Source organism: Schistocerca cancellata, chromosome 4 (genome assembly GCF_023864275.1).
Source record: "Schistocerca cancellata isolate TAMUIC-IGC-003103 chromosome 4, iqSchCanc2.1, whole genome shotgun sequence".
Classification (NCBI taxonomy): domain Eukaryota; kingdom Metazoa; phylum Arthropoda; class Insecta; order Orthoptera; family Acrididae; genus Schistocerca; species Schistocerca cancellata.
Genome location: NC_064629.1, coordinates 350143651 through 350170653, shown reverse-complemented (window position 1 = coordinate 350170653; position 27003 = coordinate 350143651). Strand labels below are relative to the sequence as shown.

The following is a 27003-nucleotide window of genomic DNA, read 5'->3' as shown; positions in this document are numbered from 1 at the left end:
GGACGTCCTGATCTAGAGCTAACCGCCCTAGAACATCTCGAATCAGAAAATTTGTATTTGTAACCTTACAGTAAGAACAGACAAACTGGAGTTTTATACTTAGGCTCGATAGATCTGCAGTCCTGGCCACATAAGTGTGATCTGTGCTTTTTTGATACTAGCTGTCTTTGCGACGGTGGGCTGAAAAGCAACGCCTCCGAAATTTTCATGTGAAATCTCTCAACTTTTTTTTCAATAACACAAACGTTATTAACATTTCACGCCTTTATTCTTCATGTCTACATATTTACAGCCCTTTGCTAGTAGAGGGCTCCGAATACTAGGGTATAATATGGTAGTGTGTAACGTAACTATGTCGGTGCGTGAATAACAGTGTTCTGTAATCGAGTTTCGAATTCGGAGAGTTCGATTCGTCTACACATGAAACACTCTCTCCTTCAGCATAAAAATGCAGACCACACGCAAGAAAAATGGTTCAAATGGCTCCGAGCACTATGCGACTTAACTGCTGAGATCATCAGTCGCCTAGAACTTAGAACTAATTAAACCTAACTAACCTAAGGACATCACACACATCATTGCCCAAGGCAGGATTGGAACCTGCGACCCTAGCGGTCGCTCGGCTCCAGACTGTAGCGCCTAGAACGGCACGGCCACTGCGGCCGACCCACACGCAAGAGCTGCGCCATCTGCAACAATCCGACACCTTGGGTTCACTGTCATCGATCATTCCCTGCACAGTCCCGACATGGCCCAGTCTCCCTTTCACCTGTTTCCAAAACTTGAAGAACGCCTTCGAGGACTTCACTTTTATAGTCAGGAAGCGGTGCCAACAGAGGAGCGGCTATGGCTCTACAGTGACGTTATCAACCAACTAGTCTCTCGTTGGGAGAAATGGGTTCTTCGCCAGGGTGATTATCTTGAGAAATTAATATTTATATATGAAGAATAAACAACTTGACTCTTAATGACGATATTTTATTTTAAAAGATTTAACAGTTTTCCCATAAAAGATTCGGTGGCATTGCTTTTCAACATGCCCTCCTATTTGTATTGTGTCCACAGCAGCTCGACAACAGATTACTGAGAGCAGAGAAATCTTTGCTCAGAAGGGACTAACAGTGGGCGAAGTTTTTGCGCTACTTCGTATATATCAATACATAAAGAGGACAGTAACGCTTGTTGAGGAGCTGAGTCAACTATAGTGTTTTCTTCACAGCACACCAAACAGATACCAGTCCCTGTATTCCATTCGCAGAGAACAGCTTTAAAAGTCTATAAAACACTTGAAGTGAGAAAGGCTGCTGGACTTCGTTGGATATTGCTATAGTTAACTAAACACCTGGGACAACAAGCTACAAACTTGTTACAACAATTCTACCCAAATGTTTTGGAAGTTGGTCAAGTTTCTATCAAGTTAAAAATATCCAAAATATTTGCCAGTCTAAAGCCTGAAAAACAGCATGATCACTCATCAAGCTACTGTTCTATACCACTGCTAAACGTCTGCTATAAAGCTATTACAAAATCTAGTCTATAACACAATTCATCAACGTATCGATGAGGCAGTCCCTTCCTACCAAGCCCGATTCCCTACAAGGCGAAACTGTCGTGATTAATTTCTGGCCCTAATCTCCTATACTGAAACCGACTGCCACAAGAAACTAATATCTTGTGTGGCATTTGTTGAGTTAACAGCAGCCTGTGACGCCGTATGGCTAGATGGTGTGATTTCGGACTGAAGACAATTGTTGTAAGTTTCAAATTTGCTAGAGAATATACTGAAAAACCTCTACAGTAAAGTCACAGTCAAGGATGTCACTAGTAAATCCTTCATGACCAAGAACGAATAACCGCCGGAATCAGTTCTATCCCCACTCCTCTTCAGCAGTTATACACGTGACGTCCCAGATGCAAACTGCGAAACACTCTCTTATGCTGATGACATATCAATAACGACACTAACTTAGGACTATGGGAAGGCGAGCGAACACTCAATAAGGACCTAGATACCTCAATTAAAAATCCCAAGGAGTGCAGCTACTAGAGAACTAAACGTATTCTTTTATGGTAGAAAGGTAAAACACAGTCAGTTCTCTAATATTTTGAAGTATACCTAGTTAGTTCCCTTACCCTTAAAAAGCACTTCAAAACCACACAACAGAAACTGAAAATCAGAAACAGCTTCATTAGAAAAACTTCTGGAACAAGCCGGGGAACACATACGAAGATACTGTGCATGGCGACACAAGCACTGCTCTATTCTTTTGCTGAGTATTGCTCTCCTGTATGGAGTAGAAGCTGCCACGTTAAAAAGATAGGTACAAAAGAATGATACAATAAGGATAACATCTGGAGCATTCAAATCCACATCTCTTCCATGGCTACCTGTTCTCTCGAATATTGTCCCTCCTTACCTAAGACAGCAACTACAGATGTCTCAAGAGTGGAACAGGATTAATCATATCACCAAAGATCTGTCAATAAACAATACATTAAAATCATTGACCTATAATAGGCTTAAATCTAGGAAACCTGTCTAGAATCAGATTCCAGCTACCTATGACTGGTTCTAGTTCTAGTTCATAGTGCTTTTTGCAAAAGGTTTTATTCCTTTCATTGCTTAAAAGCAGCGTTCTGGCTCTGATGTAGTTATACGAACTGTAAAGAGGAAGTTCATCAGTTTTCTAATTTCACTAAGAACCCAGATGAATTCCAGCAACTCAGTTAATTTCCAGTATTCATGAATATCAGACGTACAATACACTTCTACTCCAGTTTCAAGATTTTCTTTGTCAATAATAGGATATTTTTGAGTGGTCACTACTATCTCTCACCGAGCGAGGTTTCGCAGTGGTTAGCACACTGAACTAGCATTCGGGAGGACGACGTTTCAAACCCTCGTCTGGGCATCATGATTTAGGTTTTCCGTGATTTCCCTAAATCGCTTCGCAAAATTCCGGGATGGTCCTTTGAGAGGGCACCGCCGACTTCCTTTCCCCTCATTCCCTAATCTGATTGGGGCCGATGAACTCACTGTTTGGTCCCCTTCCACAAATGAACCAACCAACCAACCTATTATCTCTTGTGGTAGATGTTCATTCTTAATACTAGCGAAGCATTTCTTTTTGAACAATTTAACAGTTACTAAGTGTTTAGTGAAAGAAATCCTGTCCATTGCATCAAAACATATACAGTCACACTCCTCTTTAGCTTCTACCATGATTGTCTTTGAAGGATTAGGACAGTACTTTGACTTCATTAATTCTAACAGAGCAGTTTTGAATATTATTGTATATTCATGAACTTTAAAAGACTAATTTGTCAAGACTGCTTTCGTTGATAAATTAATTCAAAATGAAGCTTAATCTTATGAAAAAGCTGAAGCCAAAACTTGAAATTATCTTCATTCTCGTATTTTAAAATTCTTGTTAATTCTGCAATGGTTTGATCCGTATTTGATGTCCACTGAATTTCAGTAAGACTGTTCTTTAAAGACTGCAAATTTTCGTACTCTATCTTTGTGGTCCGTATGTTGAAGTTGCGCCTTGTAGAAGATTGGCGTGGAACACTGACGTCCATAACCTTCTTGAGAAAGGACACACGTTGAGATGATGTTGGGACGAATATTGGAATATCCAGATCATTAAAGAAAAATATTCTTGCGTTTCGTGTAGTACTTGCTGCATTTCTCATTATTAAGTTACGATGACGTGCGTAAGAGTGAACTAAATGTGCATTACTACAAACAACTTAGATTTTTGCTTATAATTCTGCTTTTCTCCCTTTCATGACACTCGCATCAACAAATGTATGTGCCATCTGCTTTTGTCCATTTTCCTGAAGGATTATGTCCTATTATTCTAAAATACGTTTTGATACGCCACCTGCAATTTGATTTACTAGAGTAAAGAATCTTCAAAATGAATCAAACATATCTCCTTTCAATTCGTACCGTAGAACAGTAAGCATGTTCCGAAACATCTATTGTATCAAATGGTTGAAATGGATCTGAGCACTATGGGACTTAACATCTGAGGTCATCAGTCCCCTAGACTTAGAACTACGTAAACCTAACTAACCTAAGGACATCACACACATACATGCCCGAGGCAGGATTCGAATCTGCGACCGTAGCGGTCGCGTGGTTCCAGACTGAAGCGCCAACAACCGCTCGGCCAGACCGGCCGGCTCTATTGTATCATCAAGCATGAGAGCTACAAATGAAATTTTCTTGTTTCTGTTCTTACCCCCTTTCTAGTAAGCAGTCAAGTACCTCATTGTGAATCACCCAACAAACACGTTCAAAGAGTGCTTCGGTTTCTACGTGATTCTTCAAACATGAATCTAATTTAAAATTCAAAAATTACAATTCCTGTAAAACCCTTGGACGCACTGAAAAGTGCCTCGTCATGTCCATGTAAGAGAGTTTCAATGTTTCCAAGAAAGAAAAGGCAGTCTATCATTTTCGACCAAATTTCACGTTTTTTTTCATCTTTATATTATGTTCTTTGGTTGAAAGTCTATAGCCCTTATTAAGTTTTTCCTTAATACTAACGCTTCCTAATAGTGACAGTGAAGCTACATCACAGCGTGCTTCTTTGAATACTCATGGTTTTCAGTTCTTATATCATTTTGTTTACATTTCTAAAACCATATTTTGTCCACCGTAGATCACCTCCTAACAGCAAACACGTAAACTAAACCAGTGCATTCCTTGCTTCATAGTCGCAAAGCCATCTTCTCCGTTGGTACCATTCAGAACTGAAGCAACAAATATATTTCTTGTCGTTCGTATGCATGGCCGTAATATTGCTAGGGCGTGCTAAAAAGTAATGTCACTTAACTTTTTGTGGAAAAATCTCTTTAAGATTTTCAGATAAAACAAACGGTATTAAAATTCTATATTTTTATATTTTTATTCTTCATGTCTACATATTTGCAACACTGTGCCGCTAGAGGGCTCCGAATTGCAACGTGCAACATCCAAGTGTGCAACGTAACTATGTTCGTGCTTGAGATAAAGCGTGCTGTAATCGATATTCGAATTCGAAGAGTTATTCCATATATGGAGTACCCTCTCCTTCAGCATGGCAATGCCAGATCACACACGAGCGATGCGACATCTGCAACAATCCGACGTCTTAGGTTCGCCGTCATCGATCATTCTCCATTCAGTTCCCTCTTGGCATCATCCGAGTTTCGTCCTTTTCCATAACTTAAAGAACACCTTCGAGAACATCACTTTTTTGCTAATGAAGGGGTGCAAGCAGAGGCGAGGTTGTGGATCCGTCGACAACGTCAAATATTCCACAGCAACGGTATTAACAAACTTGTCTCTGGTTGACAGAAATGTCTTCGTCGCCAGGGTGACAATGTTGAGAAATAAATATGTAGGTATGAAGAACAATGGTGCAGAATTTTAATCGTGTTTGTTGTATCTGAAAAGCCTTAAGGGTTTCATACAAAAATTCGGAGACATTCCTTTTCAGCACGCCCTCGTACAATACTAGAGGAACGACCACATTTCTTAACTGTAACTGTCTTATGGCCGGAGAGCTGGGGAAACGTAAGTTTTTGAACGTCTCTTACAGTCACAGAACTTATTTCTTGGAGATGAAAGACCATAGATACAGTACTTTTCCTAAATATAGGAACCGAAAAATGAGTCTCATACAATAGTTGCAAGCAAGATAATAGTCCAATTGCACACTTTGTATCATTCTAGAAAATGGTACATGGTTAAGCACAACATATGTGGAGTAAGAAAAGATACTATCTTCCACAAGCGCGCTATGTTTCGCACTGCGGAAGCAACAGTGCTCCCTCTTCCCTCCAGCGTCGCGTGTAACTCCCTATGAGCGCCTGCACACAACAAAAAACGCACCACTGTGATGGTACAGCGCACAGTTCCATCAAAATATTTTTGTATCTTTTTTGGCAAACCTGGGAAAGAATACTGACATTAAGTTTAACGATTATATATTGTATAAGTATATAGCAAGAATTAAAGTAAAAAGGACTCGTTATATTGAATGGTATTGATAACGTCAAGTGGAAATAGAGGGTGATGCAGTTCCACACTGTTTATACTCGAGCCGCCACTGGTAGGAAGCTACTACGAGAAAAAGCATATTTATTAGATTAACAGTTTTCTTATTAAAGATCTCAGACAGCATTGCATAATGATCAAACATGGTCGAATACTGCTGTAAGGTGAATCACAAAGAGTGGTTTTGTGTATTTAATATATGGGTGAAAACTGCTATCGGATCTATCCATGAACATTATACTTCAGTACCACACAGACAGAAGGAATGTGTTCCTCTCTCCACCGGGCGAGGTGGCGCAGTAGTTATCATAGTGGACTAGCTTTCGGGAGTACAAGGGTTCAAACTCGCGTCCGGCCATCCTGATTTAGGTTTTCCGTGATTTCCCTAAATTGATACAGGCAAATGCCGGGATTGTTCCTTTGCAAGGGCATTCCAGACTTCCTTCCCCATCTTTCCCTAATTCAATGGGACCGATGACCTCTGTGTTTGGTCCCCTCCCCCAAACCAACCAACCATTCCTCCCCTCCCCCCCCCTCTCTCTCTCTCTCTCTCTCTCTCTCTCTCTCTCTCTCTCCTCCTCCTCCTCCTCCTCCGTCTGTCACGCACACACACACACACACACACACACACACACACACACACACACACACACACACACATCATTAGAAAACGAACCAAAAAACACTGTCACAAAATGATGACTGTGTATAACAGCTACTGTTAGATCTATACCAGCCACTATACCGTGGCGGTTAAACTATCTGACATTAAATGCCATAGATTCTTCAATATTGTTGCGCCAGAAAAGTCTTATTGACTCAAATTTAATTTATGTTAGTTAAATAAGGAGAAATTATTACCCTGACTACACGAGCTAATGACACTCTTCTACTAAATAAATCACTTTTTTACCTCACTGTCAGGCAAGGTAGTGGCGACACGTCCCAGACTGAGATTACCTCGTGTCTTGTACTGTGATTAGGGTTACCAACGTCTTTGATTTATCTCTGGTTGGACTCTGAATTATAATACGGTGTCCCCAATATTTAAATCCTGGTGAAAGTAATAAAACAGAATTCTTCTTATAATGAATTCTCAGATCAGTTTGACATATGTTGGTAAGCAAGCAAAAAAGCGGAGGCCGTTTAAAGAAACGCTCACCCATTAGGTTATTATACAATTAAACTTTACGAATGGTATTTCCTGTCGTACAAAGGACAAAGCTTTTATTCCATTTCGTTGCAGTATTAATATCAAATTGGTTGCGAGATAAACTAATGGGAACTCAAATACGCGAAGATCCAAAGAAAGGTGGAGTAGTCAAAAATTTGCCTTAAATGAAGAATCCGATTTTGTTACAGTGTAACGAAGTTTTAAAATTAAATATTGAAGACCAAGAATATTATAATATTGAAACCTCGTAGTAAAATTTTACTTTGAGTCTTCCAATTGTTTTTTGATACCTCTAAGCTTTTTTTTTTCACGACTGTCAGAAATGAATAGCTGAAGCAAATCCACGAAATGTGTGAACAGTACTTACCGTAGAGCGCGGTCCCTGCACAGTCATCACAGCGATGCCGCCATTAGCTCGAGGTTCTTCCAGCCGTCACATACAGAGCATCTGGCCGGCTAATTTACACTTCAAACACAGCGAGCTAATATTATTACAAGCGGGAGTGGACACGTGCTCGACAAGTCTGGTTCCACCGGTGGCTGCCACAAAGCCTTTCAGTACCGCCGACACCCACGCTTCAGATTTAACTGACTTTTAGGACAAAGAACGTGACAGAGCAATTCAGGTGACCTCGATAAAAGAAACTCTACGGCGTATATGTATTTTTAATGATTTATCTACTCTTTTCGATTGCTTAAGGAACTTCTACCAAACTTAATGGTCAATCAACGTGCAAAAATGCAGGTTAGAACAATTATTGCTTTAGTTATTTCGGATGCAATCATTCCTTTGGAATGTACGCCGTACGGAAACTTCTTCTTCTTCTTTCGATTAACCCATTCGGAGGATACGATGAATCAACTTTGGCTCCTCTTCATTGGATTAGATTTCCTTAGTTTCTAAATTTCCTTCTTCTATGTAGAGTGCTGTTCTCTTTTTTTTTCTCGAATACACATTCGTCTAGTTGTTTTCGTTCTCTCCTGAAATTCTGCCTTTTGAACTGCCTTTCTGAAATTTGTTCTGTTTTCTGTTGTGTCTATTGTAGTCCTACGGTTTTCCACGTCCTTTCAGTCTCTATGAACCATGCGGGCTTGGATTTGTAGCTATTGAGTAATGTGAAATCCTTTTGCTTAGTCTGTTGTTTTCCATTCTGAATATATGTCCAAAAAACTGTAGTCTTCTCTTACTCATTACATTAGTTAATTTTTCAGTTTTCAAGTATAGATCTCTGTTTGGTCTTAACCTGTATTCACCATTATCGTTTCTTTTAGCTCCCAGTATTTTACTTAAAACTCTTCTTACGACCTTCTCAAGATCTCCTTTTCTTGTTAGTTTAAGTGTTTCCGCCGCATACAGATCTTCAGTTCTGGCCACTGTTTGGTAGTGTCTTAATTTCGTGTTCCAGGACAATGATTTTTTGTTATAAACATTTTTGGTCATATGAAACACTCTTCCCATTTTGTGCACTCTAGTTTCTATAGTCGTTCTCTTCTTTTGCATTGTATGTAATCTACTCTCCTAGGTATTTAAAGGAATCTGTTTTGTGTTTTGTATTGTTGTCAACTGCAATATTTTGAGGAGCATCACAGATGTTTGTCATGAACTATGTTTTTTCAAATGATATTTGTAGTCCTACTTAAGCTGATTGTTTTTGCAGTTCTCTTATTTGTTTTTGGGCATTATCTAGCGAATCTGTAATCAGTGCCATGTCATCTGCGAAGGCTAAACAGTCGACAGTGATCTTGTTTGGATTTCTTCCTAGTTGAATCCGTTTAGTATTGATGGCCTTCATCCATTCTCGAACTACATTCTCTGACACACAAGTGAAAAGCAGAGGTGACAAACCATCGCCCTGTCGGACACCTTACTTTATTTCAAACGATTTTGAGAGCTCTCCCCCAAATTTTACTTTCGATTTTGTCGTTAAAGTTGCTTTAATTATTTCAGTTGTTTTAGTATCGAGGAGTATCAAGCAGCGTATTTCTGTCAATTGAATCATAGGCTTTTTTTAAATCCACAAAAGTAATTATATATTTTAATTTCCTGAGTTTCCTTATTTCTATTATGTTCTTTAAGTTCAGTATTTATTCTGCACATGACCTTCCCTTCCTACATCCAGCCTGATACTCTCCTAGCTGTTTGTCAAGTATTTCTTCTGCTCTTTTTAAAAGCGCCTTAGACAAGATCTTATAGGTCGCTGGTAAGATTCCCCTATAATTGCTAGGGTCTGTTTTCTTCCCTTTTCTATGTAGTGGATGTATAGTGCAGATGTCCATTCTGGTGGTAAGCTGCGTGTTGTCCAGATTTCTTTGAGTATTTCTGGTAGACATTGTATCATGTTGTCACTAGAGTACTACCATAGTTCCGCAACTATATTATCCTCACCAGGTGCTTTATTATTTTTAAGGTCTTTTATGATTCATTTTATTTCTTCTGTGGTTGGTGGCTTTGAGTCGGGTGGTGTTGGGTTTACAATATCGAAATTAAATCTTTCTTTCGGTGGATCACAGTTATGTAGTTCCTCAAACTCTTCGGCAAGTATTCTACGGTTCTCTATGCTATTGTACACAGTTTTCTGCGATTTTGGGTCCGTGAAAAATAGACTAGGTGCAGTGAATTTCTTTAAGTTACTTTTGAAAGTTTTGTAAAAGTCCCTAGTATTGTTCTGTTTGAAGTTGGAGTCTATCGATGATAGTTGGTCTTTCATGTATTGTACTTTGATCATTGTAAGGCCTTTTGATGCTTGCTTCCGGGATTCTTTTATGGAGTTCCTATTTCTATCATTTTTATTTGTATTCCATATGTTCCAAGCTCGTTGTCTTGTTAGAATTAGTTCGTCACACTCATCGTTCCACCAGCACGTTTCCATTTTTTGGTAAGGAGAATGGTTTCTTCTGCTGTCTGTACTATGTCTTTTTGTTATCATGTTTCAGGTGTTCTATTTTCCAAAAGTGTCCTGAATATGTCTTCCTTAGTTAATTTCTGAGTCCAAATTGGGGTACATTCATCATAACTCTCTTTCCTGGCTTCCCTTTGAAAATGCTGAATCCCTCTGAATCAAATGAATGTTCATCAGTATACCTTGTTTCTTGTAGTGCTGTTATCTTTATATTTTTTCTGTTTTATAAAATTTATTAACGTTTTACGTTTTCCTGTTTTTAGAAGTGAGTTTACGTTGAAAGTTACCAAATAGTTTACATTTTTGTGCTTAATTTTATTTGTTGCTGGCTTAAGGTAGGTTTCAGGACGCTCCGGCTCATCCTTCGCACATTGCTGTAGACCCCCAGAATCCGAATGCCTACTTTTAATTTCCTCAGAAATTGGAGATTGGTTACTCCCTGGCGAAAATCTCTTACAAGGTGCGTATCAAGGATTCTAGTTGAGATTATTAGCTCCGAGGAACGGTTTTCAGCCGCACCACTGGTGGACAGACGCTGACCACTTAGCCGTTTGTTTCAAGACAGACGCCAAGTAGATTTTTATTCTTTGGTTGTCTCTTCCGCTAGTTCCGCCGTACCGAGAACTATTCCGTCCGCCTTCAACACCATTGAGGTCTTCACTGTAGTCCTAGCAAGAAGCCCTTACAAGGTACTATCACCCGGACCAGGTGACACTTGGTTTTTTAACGAGGTTGTTACTCCTCCCCCTCCTTCTTCCTCACCTCTTGTATGGTGAGGCCCCGGGATTGGGACTGGAAACTATTTTATTTTATTGAAAACTTATGCTGTACTGAGAACTGAAATCACAAAATGCTCTACGTGGAAATGATGACTGACTACAAAATTGATTAGGGCCGGTAAGCTGATGAGAGTATGTTAGGGTATTGATTACAATCGCTGCACATGAATAACAGTTTTATTCTGCCATGTAGATTCAAGCTACTAATTTATTCTTTTACCGTTTTATTACAATACTACCGAGGTCAGTTTTAACATCGAATAACGTTTATTGTGTCTTTCAGAAATTTTCGTGGACTGATAAACTCTCTTTACCGGCCTAAGCATTGATATCTTATCAGAAATGAACAGTTGTTTCACATACTGTCATTGTGTCACATCAGATTCACTTTACACTAGAAAAAAACCTGTAAAATTTTGACGACCACATGACTGGGCTACGATGTCATACATTTCCTAAACTAAATTTTCGCTTATCACTACACGTAAATTTGGGCTCCGTGAATGTGGCTGAGGGAACATTTTGTCCCCAGCCCCTTCCTATACCACCGGCAGGGGTGGCCGAGCGGTTCTAGGTGCTTCAGTCTGGAACCGCGCGAGCGCTACGGTCGCAGGTTCGAATCCTGCCTCGAACATTGATGTTTGTGATGTCCTTAGGTTAGTTAGGTTTAAGTAGTTCTAAGTTCTAGGGGACTGATGATCTCAGAAGTTAAGTCCCATAGTGCTCAGAGCCAGCCTTCCTATACCATTTCCGCACTGTTATCTGTAAACCATATTGTCAATACCTTCTAATTAAGGCCGAATTTCTCTGGCTGTGCCGTAGTCGTCATACTGTGAAACGTATTTTGGAGAAAGTAATGTGTTTCTTGTCTCATAGTGGAACGTGGGCCTTGCAGTTTCGAGAATAGAGTCGTACGCGAAGCATAACGTCTTTCTTATAATACCTCCCACAGGAGTTTCTTGGCCATTCCTGCGACGTTCTCACTTTCGACAGAGAAGCCTGTTACGAGTGATGTAGTTCTTCTTAGAATCTGTCTTTTCCATTGACCCATAATGCTAAGTGCTCCTGGTCGAGAAATGAAATTCCGAAATTAGTCGACTGAGGAGTTGGAAAGAAACCACAGTGCTTGAAATACGCTTCCTGAGGGGTATTCTGGTAACAATCAGTGTGGCATCTGATGCCCCATACCTATTCTTACGTACTACAGAAGTTCCTGTTCAAATCGTTCACGATTGATACTCCGAATTACTTAACGTCTATGAATGATTATAGTACTTGATTATAATTATACAATCATAGCTTTCTTCTGTTTTCGCACATTTCATTAGGTAGATCTACGTTAAGTATCTCTGCTGCTAGTTTTAGTACCAGTTATTTATTTATACCGTGCATTATATCTATTCCCTTAGAAGCTACCCTGATAAGCCAAAACGTTATGACCACTGCCCACTGCAAGGCTGGATGCCTCCTAGTGGCTTTGTGAGCACGTGGCGCATTTAGAAAAGTATGTAAGCCGAGCAGAGACGGATGGGGGTTTACCCTAGCGAAGATATGCATTGTAAATGGAGAAATCCACTGAGACAAGTGACTTTTCAATGGGCTCCTTATTATTACGCAGAGTCTGTGAACGAGTACATCGAAAACGGCGAAGCTGCCGGAATGTTCACCGTGATACTGTCGTGAGCATCCAGGGAAAGTGGTAGAAGGACATTGATTGTAGTGGGCTCGGGATCATCGAGATTGGACCGTGTATCACTGGCAACGTGTCAGCTTGTCGGATGAATCACGGTTTTGCTATACCAGGTCGACGATCGTCTCCACAAACGCCACCATCCGCGTGAACAGCTGCTCGAAACGTACACCACATCACGGACGGGGACTGATGGGAACAGTATTATACTATGATAGACATTCTGCTGAGCTTGCATGGGACCTGTGGTAGTAATCGAAGACACCAGGTTAGCTGTGGACCATCTGCATCCCCTCATGTTGGATATCTTGCCTGATGCGATGCCATCTTTCAGCAGTATAATTGTCCTTGTCTCGAAGCGAGAATCATATTACAGTGGTTCGAGTGGCATGATAGTGAAATCACGTTAATATTTGAACACCATATTTGTCTGATGTGAATCAGATGGTTCTCATATGGGTCACTATCTAGTTCCATCACCGCATACACAAATCAGCAGACAGTTATTTACGGGAATTACATGACTTGTGGGTAGCCACCCGGTGCCACATAGCTCCACAATCTACCAACGGACTGCAGAATCTATGACATGCAGAATCGGTGATATATTCTGCTACAAAGATGGTCCAACAAAATATTAAGAAGGTGGTCATAATGTTTTGGCTCGTCAGTGTATATTGTTTATAAAAAGCGGATTTTTCGTCTGTACCTTTTCTTATAAATCACACAAGTTAGCTCATTATTGCACACACACTATGGCCCAACCCTGGTCCTATTATCAGCTAATTATTATTTTTCTTGTTATTCATATTATAAATGCTTCTGGCGAAGCTGAGTTAAAAGCAAAAAAGAGCTAGTACGGAAACGGATAGGCTCTTGCAACCTAGCATATAGTATTGCTCTTTGGATAGTCTTATAAACTAGAATTGTCATATAAAATTTAATATGGCTTTCTTTCGGAGACGACGCACGTTCTTTACTCCCCTACAAATAAGGTCAAGGTAGTCACAGAAACCAAGACTCCTAAGAGACTTGCTCATGTAAGAAAAGAGGAGAAAAGGAAATAGGAATGATGATAAAAGTTTACTGAACATCGACATCATTATCATTAGAGGACCAGCAGTATGTCAGTTGCAGACGCGAGAGGCGAGGACCTGTCCCAGCACTGACCTGAAGTGATTTAGAGAAACTGCAGAATACTTAAATCGGGAAAGATAAAAGAAAATTTAAATCATGCTCTTATAGAATACCATCAAAATGCGTTAATCTCCACGTCGAATTGCTAGTTGACAGAAGCATTGAAAAGTCTCTGCGTTAAGCTGCCCAAGTGCAGAAAAAACATACACAGCTTCTGCTAAGTTATAGATCTCTTGCATCTGCACATTATTATGAAGTAAGTCACAGTGCATCTTGCGGCATTCACTGATAAGCGAACATGTGCGTCTTGCTGTGTCCTCATACTGAAGAAATTGTCTTCTAGTCGACCAGTTGCTGAAATTGTTTAAGAAATTTTGCACCAAACATCCTGACTGAGTGATGCGAGTTTCTTTCTGCCAGGCTGACACACTGATTAAGGGTTGTTATTAACTGGAGAAGAGGTTGATCCAAGAGAAAACACAAGTTTTGACATATAAAGTAATCAGTTTGCATCCACAGCATTAGTCGACTATGTGGCCTCGACGTTTGAAACAATTTGAGATCTTTTCTGAGAGGAGTTGAGCGTAGAGCGAGGAGTTGATGAAGGGCCCACACAGATATTTGAAGCCTCATCCAGAGAGATCTGGTCGCATGATGTTATTGGCAGTTTCAGTTTTGTATGACAGAATATCATAATTTTGGTGTAAACTGCGTGATTTTGTTGCAGCAGCAGTTATAATATTACACCAAGTTCTCTGAAATGACGTTCACAGTTTTTGTGTAAACTAATGTAAACGGCGATCAGAATGTTTCCGTCCGAATGCCACACTAACCTGTTGCCTAAATGTACCTGCATCGGGATCGCGCTGTGTTGCATATATATGCTGCAGCGGAAACATTTTGATCACCCCTTACACACGGTCTAGATGTGCAATTGTTGAACAGCTGATCGTCTAGACGAACCGAGTGGCCTAACAGTATCTCCTCAACGACTGTTCTGAGAACGCCACAAATCACGGCAGCGACGTCGAACTGCTTGTAGCAAATGTTTCTAAATTTTCATGTAAAGAGTTTGGTTCACTGTTTGACTTGGATGAACATACTGATGGTAAACTAATCTTTTACCTTCAAAGAAATCGACCAACATTGTTTTTGCTCTCCGAGGTTGTCTTTTGACTTTTTTCACGGCTGGTGATCCGGGACTCCGCCATTCAGCACGTTGACGCTTCTTGTGGCGGTCATACTGGTAGCACCTACTTTCATCCCCAGCAATAATATTTGACAGAAGTGTGGGATCAAGTCTGGCTCTACCTAGTAGTTCAGCAGAAATTCTTCGTCTTCCCTCTTTCTGTTCGTGTGTTAGTGTGTGAGGAACGAGTTTTGCATTAATTTTCCGTTTCCCTGAATTTTCAAGTAAAATTTTATGACAGACGTCACGATTCAAATTAAGTTTTTGTAATATCGCACGCACTGTTACATGACAGCCTTCTCGCAGTAAGTGACTTACACAATACATGTTTGCATCGACATACGCGGTCGACCGGCGACTAAATCTGGAATCGTCTTGCACTGAATCTCTGCCCCCACGAAACCTTTTGTGCCACGAATACGAATTCTTGGAAGTGTCTCGTCTGCATATACTTGCCTAATCATTGTCCACGTTTCATTAGGGGCTTTTCCGAGTTTAACGCAGAACTTAATGTTCACTCTTTGCTCACAATCAGCATCCATTATGTCATCGTAACTAATGCCTCAAGAAACCAAACAGTATGCTGCTAAGCACAGCCCTGCCACCTATTGAGTTTGCACAGAAACATGGCCAAGGTCATTTCAAAGATGCACACGCACCAGCTAACATAAAACCACCATTTGTTCATATTACTTGGCACATCATTTAAATCTCACCATTTCTGTTTACAACTATATGGTTCTGGTTTTTTACACTTAACGTACATTTTCTATCCTTTTAATACATCCATGTGCTGCTCTGTATCTAATGAATCCATATAATACATATTTCTTCAGATTGATATGTCACCTTGAAACTTACGTTGAAAACATATGTTAGGGCTAACTGAGGGATAATGGGTGTTATGTGGGAGTTATAAAAAATGAGAGTAGTTTGGGTTTGTTGGGGTGGGGATAGATGGAGAGGGTATGTTGTGGGGCACTGTTTGTTTGTGTGTATGTATCGATTTCTGATGATAAAGTATGAATTAATGCGAATATTGTTCTCCTCTTATTCCTCTTCTACTCACTGAGCTTATTTTCATTTTTATTTATGGTCTTCTGCATGAAATATAGTTCCTGTAGAGTGACCATTCTCTTTCATTTATGTTATGTCATATGATTCCATGACTGTTTCTCTCCCCGAATGCTGGTGATTTTCCATCATTAGATGTTCTTTGTATGTGTAGGCCTAGTGGGTACATTCACTTTAAATTCTTAGTAGATGCTACCAAAATTTCTTGCACTCATTCCAATATATTTATAGTTCCTGCTATTACATGTTAATTCCCATATTTCTGAACTGTTGTATTTGTTTTCCTCTTTTTGTCACTGATTTTAGTCTACAAAGTCCGTCGGGTAAATGTATACACACTGTAAGGGACGAACAGTATTACTTATGTGTTTATTTTAAATTTAATTATTGATGATACATGTTATACAACCTTCAGTTTAGCACATGGTTACTTTAAATGTTCAAAACGTCCACCGTTCGCGGCTAGACACTTAACAGAACGACGAGCGGTCGCCAGAACAACATCAGTCAATGTTAGAGTGGAAATCGCAGCACATGTCGCTGTAATCACCTGGCGAACTTCATCCAGCGTGCGTGGCTTACGTCGATAAACGTTATCTTTCACAGTTCCCCACAAGTAAAAGTCCATAGGTGTTCGATCTTTCGACCGAGGTGAGAACTCAATGGGCCCTCTTTGTCCAGTCCAAAGCTCCGGAAAATTGTCATCCAAGAAAACTCGCTCGGCTAGATGGTAGTGTGGTGGCGCCCAGTCCTGTTGGTAGAAGACCTCTTCATCAGCTTCATAAAGTGCACGTATACCTGGCAAAATTCATGTGCGTAAATTTCCAGGTACACTTCTCCAGTGACAATAGCTTCAAAGAAAATGGGTCCTACTAAGCCCCTAGAGGATAGTCCACACCACACATGGACTCCTGGTAGACCGACCGCTTTATCCACATAAACATGCGGATTTTCCGGTGCCCAGTACACACTGTTATCCCGATTCACGGTTTCATTAAGTTTGAATTGTGCCTCGTCACTCTACACTACCTTCGTCACAAATTTTAAATACGGTTTCTATTGCTTGTCTTCATGCTTGCCGTACCTTACCTTGGCCAGTAAAGTCGCCGGATTTCTCCTCAATTGAGAACATTTGGAGTATTATGGGCAGTGTCTTTCAATGACCTCAGGATTTAGACGATCTGTGCACCAGTTAGACAGAATTCGGAACGATCGCCCTCAGGAGGACTTCCAACAATCCTATTAACCAATCCCAATCCGAGTGTCTGCTTGCATACGGGCCAGAAGTGGCCAATGCGTTATTGACTTGTCTCCAGTTTGGAAGGCCTTTTTCCTCCAATTTTTCTGAAACTGTAATCATTTGTTTGCCTGTACATGTACATCACGTCTTCTGATTTTCGTCCCATTCGCGTAAGTCCTTCGTGGGGCGTCGTTTCTTTTTCTTTTCTTTTTCTATGTTCGTTTCTTTGTGTGTGTGTGTGTGTGTGTGTGTGTGTGTGTGTGTGTGTGTGTGTGTGTGTGTGCGAATGTGTGTGTGGAAGGGGGGGGGGTTATTATAATCTATACAGAGAAGTCCCAATGCTAGAAATTTGTAGCAAAGTGTGGAATATATGCAGAGGATCGACGCCTCGTGTACAGAGTGTGGCAGCTGACTCTTGAAGTAAACAAATGTATGATAACAAAAGTGCAGAACAATAACTGGAAGCAGTTACTTCCATAAAATATCGAGGAGTATGTGTATGGAGCAATCTGAAATGTAACGAGCACATGAAATTACGATAAGGCCGATTTCAGACTGACGTTCATTGGAAGAATCCTTAGCAAATGTAGTCCATGAACACTTTAAGTAGCTAACGTAACGCCCGTTCGACCAATATTTGAATATTGCTCATCACCATTGGATCCACTCTACACAGGACTCATAGAGGAAATAGAGAACATCGAAAGAAGAACAGCAAGTTTCATTACAGATTCATTTAGTAATCGCGAAAGAGTCAAGGAGATGTTCAACCTAAAATCTGGCTCCACAAACTCACGGTGGAATCGGTACATTTGGAATCTAAAAAGGTCCAGACTACACATATCGATACAGACAGGCTGTATGAACAGCACTGAACCGCTATCTATCAGCAACTAGATCATCGTTTGATATTGTGGCCCAATTAAAATTTCGCTTAGCGATGTAATCTCTTGCGCCATTGCGCCAATCCCAACGGTAAACTAAATGAATTTCGCAATAGCTTTTAACATTTTCCATGGTTTTGTCATTGTTGTTGTTGTTGTAGTCTTCAATCCATAGACTGGTCTGATGCAGCTCTGCATGCTATTCTATTTTGTGCAAGTTTCTTCATCTCCCAGAACCCAGTGCAACCTACACCCTTCTGAGTCTGCTTAGTGTATTCATCTCTTGGTCTCCCTCTACAATTTTTACCCTCTACGCTGCACTCCAGTACTAAATTGGTGATCCCTTGATGCCTCAAAACATGTCCTACCAACCGATCCCTTCTTCTAGTCAAGCTGTGCCACAGATTTCTCTTCTCCCGAATTCTATTCAGTACCTCCTCATTAGTTATGTGATTTACCCATCTTATCTTCAGCATTCTTCTGTAGCACCACATTTCGAAAGCTTCTATTCTCTTCTTGTCTAAACTATTTATCGGCCATGTTTCACTTCCATACATGGCTACACTCCATACATATACTTTCAGAAACGACTTCCTGACACTTAAATCTATATTCTATGCTAACAAATTTCTCTTCTATAGAATCGCTTTCCTTGTCACTGCCAGTCTACATTTTATATCCTCTCTACTTCGACCATGATCAGTTATTTTGCTCCCCAAATAGCAATACTCATCTACTACTTTAAGTGTCTCATTTCCTAATCTAATTCCCTCAGCATCACTCGATTTAATTCGACTACATTCCATTATCCTCGTTTTGCTTTTGTTGATGTTCATCTTATATCCTCCGTTCAAGACACTGTCCATTCCGTTCAACTGCTCTTCCAGGTCCTTTGCTGTCTCTGACAGAATTGCAATGTCATCGACAAACCTCAAGTTTGTATTTCTTCTCCATGGATTTTAATGCCTACTTCGAATTTTCTTTTGTTTCCTTTACTGCTTGTTCAATATACAGATTGAATAACATCGGGGATAGGCTACAACCCTGTCTCACCCTCTTCCTAACCACTGCTTCCCTTTCATGCCCCTCGACTCTTATAACTGCCATCTGGTTTCTATACAAATAGTAAATAGCCATTCGCTCCCTGTATTTGACCCCTGCCGCCTTCAAAATTTGAAAGAGAAGGTTCCAGTCAACATTGTCAATAGCTTTCTCTAAGTCTAAAAATGCTAGAAACGTAGGTTTGCCTTTTCTTAATCTACCTTCTAAGATAAGTCGTAGGGTCAGTATTGCCTCACGCTTTTCAACATTTCTACGGAATCCTAACTGATCTTCCCCGAGGTCGGCTACTGTTTTTCCCTTCGTCTGTAAAGAATTCGTGCTAGTATTTTGCAGCCGTAACTTATTAAACCGATAGTTCGGTATTTTTGACATCTGTCAACGCCTGCTGTCTTTGGGATTGGAATTATTATATTCTTCTTGAAGTCTGAGGGTATTTCTCCTGTCTCATACATCAGCAGCCATATCATGCACCTTTTCCTTCGATCTTGCGATTCCTCTTCGGACATCATCGGACTTCTCTAATCCTTATATAGCGTATCCATAGAGGTTGTTTACACCTACGTAAAAGATGTAACTTAAATCTTCATATAGTACCTCCTACTCTTAGGTCATTCCCCTTGGTGTACCTCTGCACACACTGACAAAATCTCTCGCGAGTTCCACGATCGAAGAAAAACATGTCAACAGCGTTCAGCAGTTCGATACTGTCACATGTTGTTCTTAACTTTGGGGACCATAAAAGCCATGACACGGTGTAATAGCAGGCAGGACCCAAAAAGTAAGTGCCCAGCCATACACCCTGAAATTTCTCAGAAGTGTCTGTGATCAGATGTAATTGTTGTTCACGTAAAATCTAGCATATTCCCATACATTAGGGATGTTGAACTCCTGTCAAACATTCACATTCGACCGACTAAAATGTGCACGCCTTGGTAGAAGCGTGGTTTCATTGTCAACCATATACATTTTTCCATGAAGACACTGACTGTCTTGTTTCAGATTGGGATAAACGCTGTTATGGCGATTTCTGTTGAAATTATGAAGTTTGCTTACTTTTTCCCTTATTTCTCGTTTTTATTTGACTGCGCCTTGTAGCTAATCACTCTTGGGAAAATATTAATCAGTCGGAAGGATGGGAGGTGGGATATTTTTTCATTCAGACATAGTGCTGTTTATTGCCCACAGAGAATAGCAACAAATCTACAAGTCTGGGATTATGAGTGGCTAATTTCTTAAAAGTAGAGGGGTCCGACTACTTCATACTTTACTTCTTTCTGCACAGTGTGCTCCGTGTCACTTTTTTTGACATCACAATCATCATCTACTCCCAGGCCGTGAACGTGAATTGGATAATCAGGGCTCTGTCTCTTCAGTTTTGCAGTTTTGCAGGGAATGAGGTTCTCTCAGGCCGTAAACGTGAATTGAATAATCAGGGTTCTACCTCTTCAGTTTTTCGGCTTTACAGGGTATGAGATTCCTTTGAAGTCATAACGCCCACAGACACTAGATGTTTTGTACGTACTCATACTCATCGCATTATTCGGTTAATTTCTATAACAAACCATACGCGCCTATGAAAAACAAAATCCATCCCCCACTACAGTATTCTGGACATTAACACTTGTTTTTAAGTGGAAATATCATTCGCAAGAGAGATGTAACTGGACCTCCATTAAGTGGATGAATAACATGCGAGAACACATCGAGGTAAAGTACACGGCTGAGTGACTTGATAGACCCTCCTTGCTGCATTACGGAAAAATGCCTCAGTGTGACACTCTTGGCAACAGTTCCGGACCACTCTGAAAGTGACTCGCCTCACGTTATTACAACATTTCTCCCCCAAATGTAGACAGTGCTATTTTCAGCCACAGCATGACTAGCTTCTTTCGGATGTTGCATCGTTTCGCAGCACAGAACTGCAGTGCAGTTAATATCAGGATACCATGGGTCACTAACGACTATGGGGAGCTCCCTTGCCAGAACAGTTCTAGAGGCATTGAGGAAAGTGACAGCATCTCAATACCCTGCATTAGTGTTGCCAATGTGTGCTTGTAAGAACCTGTCCTGAAAAGGATCAGCAACTACAGTGTAGTTTCGTAGTTTACCTGGTGATCCGTAACAATGTGGGCAGGGGGCTGCTGCTGCTGCTGCTAGCTTCAGGCTTACGATGAGGTGATGCCCAATGCCATGAAGGTCCTGGATGACTGCAAGATAATCCCTAGGGTGAAAAGCGTGGTCCAGAGCACAGAAAATTAGCCGAGGTTGTTAGTCCGTCCCATGATGTTGATGGACTGGGCTGTGGTGTTTGTGGACATAGAAAGTGTATCGTCGATGGGCCAGGCTGGGTGATGAATGCATAACTGTCAGGTCATGGAGTTGTTACTGGCGCAAACCCGAGTCCACATACATCTGTCACATCTGTAAAGAAAAAATCAGGAAGGTTTTGATAAATATCATGTGTATGTAATAAAGATGTACGCTGTCATCTATAATAATAATAATTTGTAGTAATACTTACGCCCAAAATTACCGGCATCTGTTTCAGTCTGTTTGGATCTCATCACATCATCATTATTGGCCCTTACATCGGTTAATATTTTATCCATCTCTGGTGGTTCAACATTCATCAAACTAATCGCAGTATTATCATCGAGTGCACCTAGAAAAAAGAATTGAAATCTCATGTGTAATATATGCAAGGACAGAGGAACATAAGTACTACTGCAGAATAGAAAAAAACGTGAAGTACTATTGCATGCCTATCTGCACCTCAGTAACTGGCATCGCCCCCCACAAGCTGATAATACTGGGGAACTGAGGAGGAGATAAGTCTTTAACATCTAGTCTAAAACGAGGTCGTTAGAGATGGAGCAAAAGCTCGGATTACAGAAGGATGTTGAAGGAAAGCAGCTGTATCCTTTCGAAGAAACCATCCCGGTATTTGCCTTAAGCGTTTTTGGGGAAATCACAGAAAACGTCAATGAGGATGGCAGTATGTGGGTTTCAACTGTCGTCCTCCCGAATGCGCGTCCCGCGTGCTAACCACTGCGCTACCCCACTCAGTCGGAGAATGGAATCATTGACTGGGTTAACTCAATTAATTATACCTATGTGGCAGCTTCATCAATCCACTCACCCTTATAATTATTGTCTTGAGTTCATCTAGAAAGGAACAAAACAAAATTTCATATGTATTACTTACGAGTATTTGTGGCGGTAAGTTCAGAAAATGTTTCAAATGGCTCTGAGCACTATGGGACTTAACATCTGACGTCATCAGTCTCCTAGAACTTAGAACTACGTAAAACTAACTAACCTAAGGACATCACACACATCCACGCACGAGGCAGGATTCCAACCTGCGACCGTAGCAGTCGCGCGGTTCCGGACTAAAGTGCCTAGAACAGCTCGGCCACAACGAGGTAAGTTCCTACTGGAGCAAACTGCTTAGGACATCGGTCCCTAGGCTTACACACTACTTAATATACCTTAAACTAACTTACGCTAAAATCAACTCACACACCCATGCCAGAGGGAGGACTCCAACCTCCGACGGAGAGAGCCACATGTACTGAGGCAAGATGCCTCGGACAACACTGCAAGTACGTGTAACAAATGTGTTATTGAAGAAGAGAACAAAATAAACTACAACTGCTACTTACATATTTGCTCCTCGACGACTGGAAACAAACATCACGAGATAACGCTGGAGAATAGTGTCGGGTTATGTAATTGGATATCGGCAGCTGTTGCTGCAAATAACCATCCCCCATAGGCAAACTGACATCGATTGCATCTAAAAAGAAACAAAAGAAAATATCGTGAGTAATGTTTGCAAACGTGTGTGCGTGTGTGTGTGTGTGTGTGTGTGTGTGTGTGTATGTGTGTGTGTGTGCGTGTGTAGCCAATCTATTGTTGTAGAATAGATACAAAATGAACTACTGTAACTTACGTATTTGCCACTCACCAACTGGCATCATACGCCAAGAGAAAGGAGTCAGCTCGATTGATTTTGTTGTTCCGAATGAAGTAACATCTGTCAGCACAGCGGTACGTTCATTAATTACTTCTGGAGGACTCCGACGTCATACTACAACACATACAAGATATTAGATCACTTTGTCATAGCTTGAACAAGACGAAATATGTAACTCTGAAACAATACATAACCACAGGAATGTCATATGTGTTTGTTATTACCTCTGAATACTAATATATGACTTGATGCAGTGCAAGATAATAGTCTCTTCTTTCAACATAAAGTTATCTGTATATTATGTTACGTAGTTTGTGTAATATAGCCCTTTCATAGCTAACACTGTAGAGAGACGGTGCTGTCTTCTTTGGCAATGACTGGAAAACTCTGCTGAATGGTACTCCATTCTCACGTAAGTGAGCATGCTTGGACCTACGAGAAGTAAGGCCTTCACAATGATCTTGTGATGTCACACAAGTGGGCTTGTCCGCCATACTTTACGAACACTTCCATCCTTTCAGGGACCACGGGTAATCAACACATAATTGAAAAGCTACCCACTAAATGTCTTAACTTTGTCGTGTTCTATCGAGAGCTTGCATGCATTTAAATATGCAGTCAAGAATTATTAAACTTGCCTGAAGTAGTTTCTCGCTCTCCACCAAAGACGGCTGCTGGCAATCGTAAGACCTGCAGTGTAATGCGCTGTGACGTAAGCACCAAAGCCTGTCTTTCTCGTGGGCCTCGATGCTCCCGCAATGACGTATGGAACTTCCTGAGGGCAGATGTGCATCAACGCCTCTCATTCGTTATTGTGTCTGGCAGCCACTATGTTTCTTGTGTTCCATCGCGAAGTGCCAACCTTGCCTTGGAATCTCGTTCTTTGGATGACATCACAACTTGGATGTCTGGTACAGAACGACTTGGAATGGGTCAGTTACTTGAACCTACAATTTAGCAAACTGGGAGCTGAACCAATGCCAATAATGGACGGCAGCATGGAGTGTATAGTTATTGGGCTCGGCTGCAATTCATCCATGGCCATAATAGCAATTTCACTGAAAAATTCTACAATAAACAGAAAAATAACATTTCCTTCAATAACTACAGTACCTCGTCTCCTACATTCCAAGTGATCAACAGAAGTTCAGAGCATAGTGTGGGCTGTGTCAGTGTGAGTAGAGCAGTGCAAAAGGAACGATGGTACTCACAGTGGAGCAGTGGGTGTTCGTTGTGGAAAGTTAAGTGACAACAAAGTCGTGGAAATTGTGGGGTCAGTTGTTTGCTGAAAAGTTCAATGATGTCAGCAAAGAGTTCCATGCAAAGCTTGGCTCGAAAACGGCGTCACAGAGGATGTGTTTAGAACAAGTCAAAAAACATTGCGATACGTGCCAGCACGCCAAAAAATGTAGCTGCATTTCACCAGAAAATGCTTTAGAGTCCTACCAAATCATTCGAACACCTGTCACAAGAGACCATCATATCACTTCGATCATGTGGACGAATACTCCACATGGACCTACACACATCCGTACCGAGTGTCCATTGTTCATGCATTAAAACCAGGACATTCTTCTCAGCTCCTCCAATTTTGTGAGTGGTTATTCAATGAGATAACAATGAGTTCCTTGTGTCTCATGAAGCCTGGTTTCCACTGAGTGGTTATGTCAACTTACAAAATCAAAGGTTCTGGGCAGCGGAGAATCAGCATAACTTCTATGAAACACCATTGCATAGTCTAAAGGTTGGGATTTGGTTTGCAGTATCTGCACGCTGCATTATTGGTACCATCTTCTTTCATCAGATGCTGACTTCGGCGTGTTACGTTGCCAACGTTTAGAAACCATTTGTGCCAGCATTAATGGAGGAGGAAAATATCTACAGTTACTTCCAACAGGAAGCTCAACAGCCAGCAGAACCTTGTAGCAAATTTCCACAATCTTCACGCCTAAGAGAATTGTTAATGGAGGTCAGTCTGGTGGCGGCCCTAGCTAGCCAGCCAGGTCACCTCATCTGTTAGTGTGCGATTACTTTATGTGGGGAGCCCTTAAATCTAAGGTATATTGCAACAATCCTCATAGTCTTCAAGAACTGCAGCAGAACGTTTCGGATGAGACTGCAGCAATTCTAGCTGTCCTGCTTCGATCTACCTTCTGCAACTTGTTGACCAGAGCCCAAAGGTTCCAAGAGATGAATAGTGGTCATTTTCAACATCTGCTATAGTCAGGGAAGGCTGTAGGCTGTATTTTCTTTCCACTGCTGTGTTTCTTTGTACGCTGCAGTTCTGTTCTCTTGGCCACTTTTATTTGCCACACCCTCTACCTTCTGTTAGTGGGTTAAGCTCTTCAGAGAGAGACCATTCCTAATCCAGCTGCTCTAATTCCAACAATTAGCCTTCTGCAACACAATGACTTTATATTTTGTTGACATGCTGCTGCATACTAGACCAGCTAAGGTGGTACACATCTAATGAACTCCTATGAAAAATTTTCTCTGTGTCTGTTTATAACTTTTTCAGTCTCAACAGTCAATGCACTTACTACATGCAATAACTCAGAAGGATTTCCTTGCTTTCTTCTCTAGTTTTTCTTTTCACAATACTTACAGAAGGAGTTCTTTTACACCTTCAAACTTTTTTCGATTTCATGAAACTTTACAGTTACCATTTTGATATCATCTCGCAAATCCGCATTTCAGCAGTGTGGGGTTTCGGGGTCTCACTGATATATTCAGTACAGCTTAAGGCCCGTATGGCATCCGCATTTTACGGGCCTTACATGAGCTCAGTCTGTAATGACAGTATGATACAGTATAAGATTCTCCGAAAAAAAGTTATCAACAAAAAGCAATTTCAATAATCTCATGTACTGGTAACTAACAAAACAATATCTACCAATATAAGGACAGGAGCACGCATATATAAGTTAAAGTGAAACGCATTTTGGAGATGAACCGAGCAGGTGGTTAATGCGATTAGAAAACCCCACTTAACAAAAGGACGTCGAGCTTCAGCACAGAAAGGGATAAGGCCAGGACAATACATTATTCCTTTTAACATAAATATGACCAGTACCGAGGGTAAGTGACTACACGGCTTTAACAGCAAAAGCAAAAGAAAAATAAAAATTCACCTCTAACGAGATGGCAGTTGGCTGAAGCCATACTGGGTGATGGAAACGCGATGTGGTGGCGAGATCTCTATTATATAAAAGCATTTTGAGAACTAAAAATTTCCAGATCTCTCTTGTCTCATGGCAGGCCACACAGGTGTGTGGAAACTAGTGAGGGTGTTGAGATCTTCCCATCTGCGAAGTGTGGATGATATGCTTCACGTATCGTGGCAATAGATAACAAAGAGGTACTTAATTATTCCTGTGGGAATTTTTGCGGGCATTGAAATTGTGCATGTCGCTCCAACCCTTAGCGAGTGTGCAATAATCATTATTTCGACTAGGAAAACATCTGTGTTCTACAGAACACAGGAAAGTTGAGACTGACTGAATTCAGTCAAGGCCAGAGTAGGGAATTATCATTTCAGATCCAGCACAGAGACAACGCTGTTGCAGATCTCGATTGATAAACTACCATCGCGCATTAGGCCACAGTAAATGTTGAGTCGAGATTTTACTCACTCCAACCAGCGTACACTCTAACCATTGAATATCAAAAGCTAGGATACTAACGTACCCACACATTGAGTACATGAGAGTTTTTCCATTGGTTTAAAAGGTAAATTTATTCTCCACCAACTTATTACACTGACCAGCTATGATACTGTATAAGTAAATTCTATAGATGAAAAGTTTTGATCATTCTTGCCTGTGATACCGTTTTCATTTGTAG

General features: G+C 40.8%; 1 protein-coding gene across 1 annotated transcript; it reads right to left on the bottom strand.

The window, feature by feature from the left end:
- Positions 1–2638: 2638 nt before the first annotated feature.
- On the bottom strand, positions 2639–3582 carry LOC126184091 (uncharacterized; the record flags this gene model as incomplete). The annotated part of the gene is given in 3 exon segments (XM_049926452.1): positions 2639–2823; positions 3076–3315; positions 3318–3582. Coding segments are annotated over 3 exon segments (690 nt in total), but the record flags the coding sequence as incomplete, so codon positions are not given.
- Positions 3583–27003: the final 23421 nt, after the last annotated feature.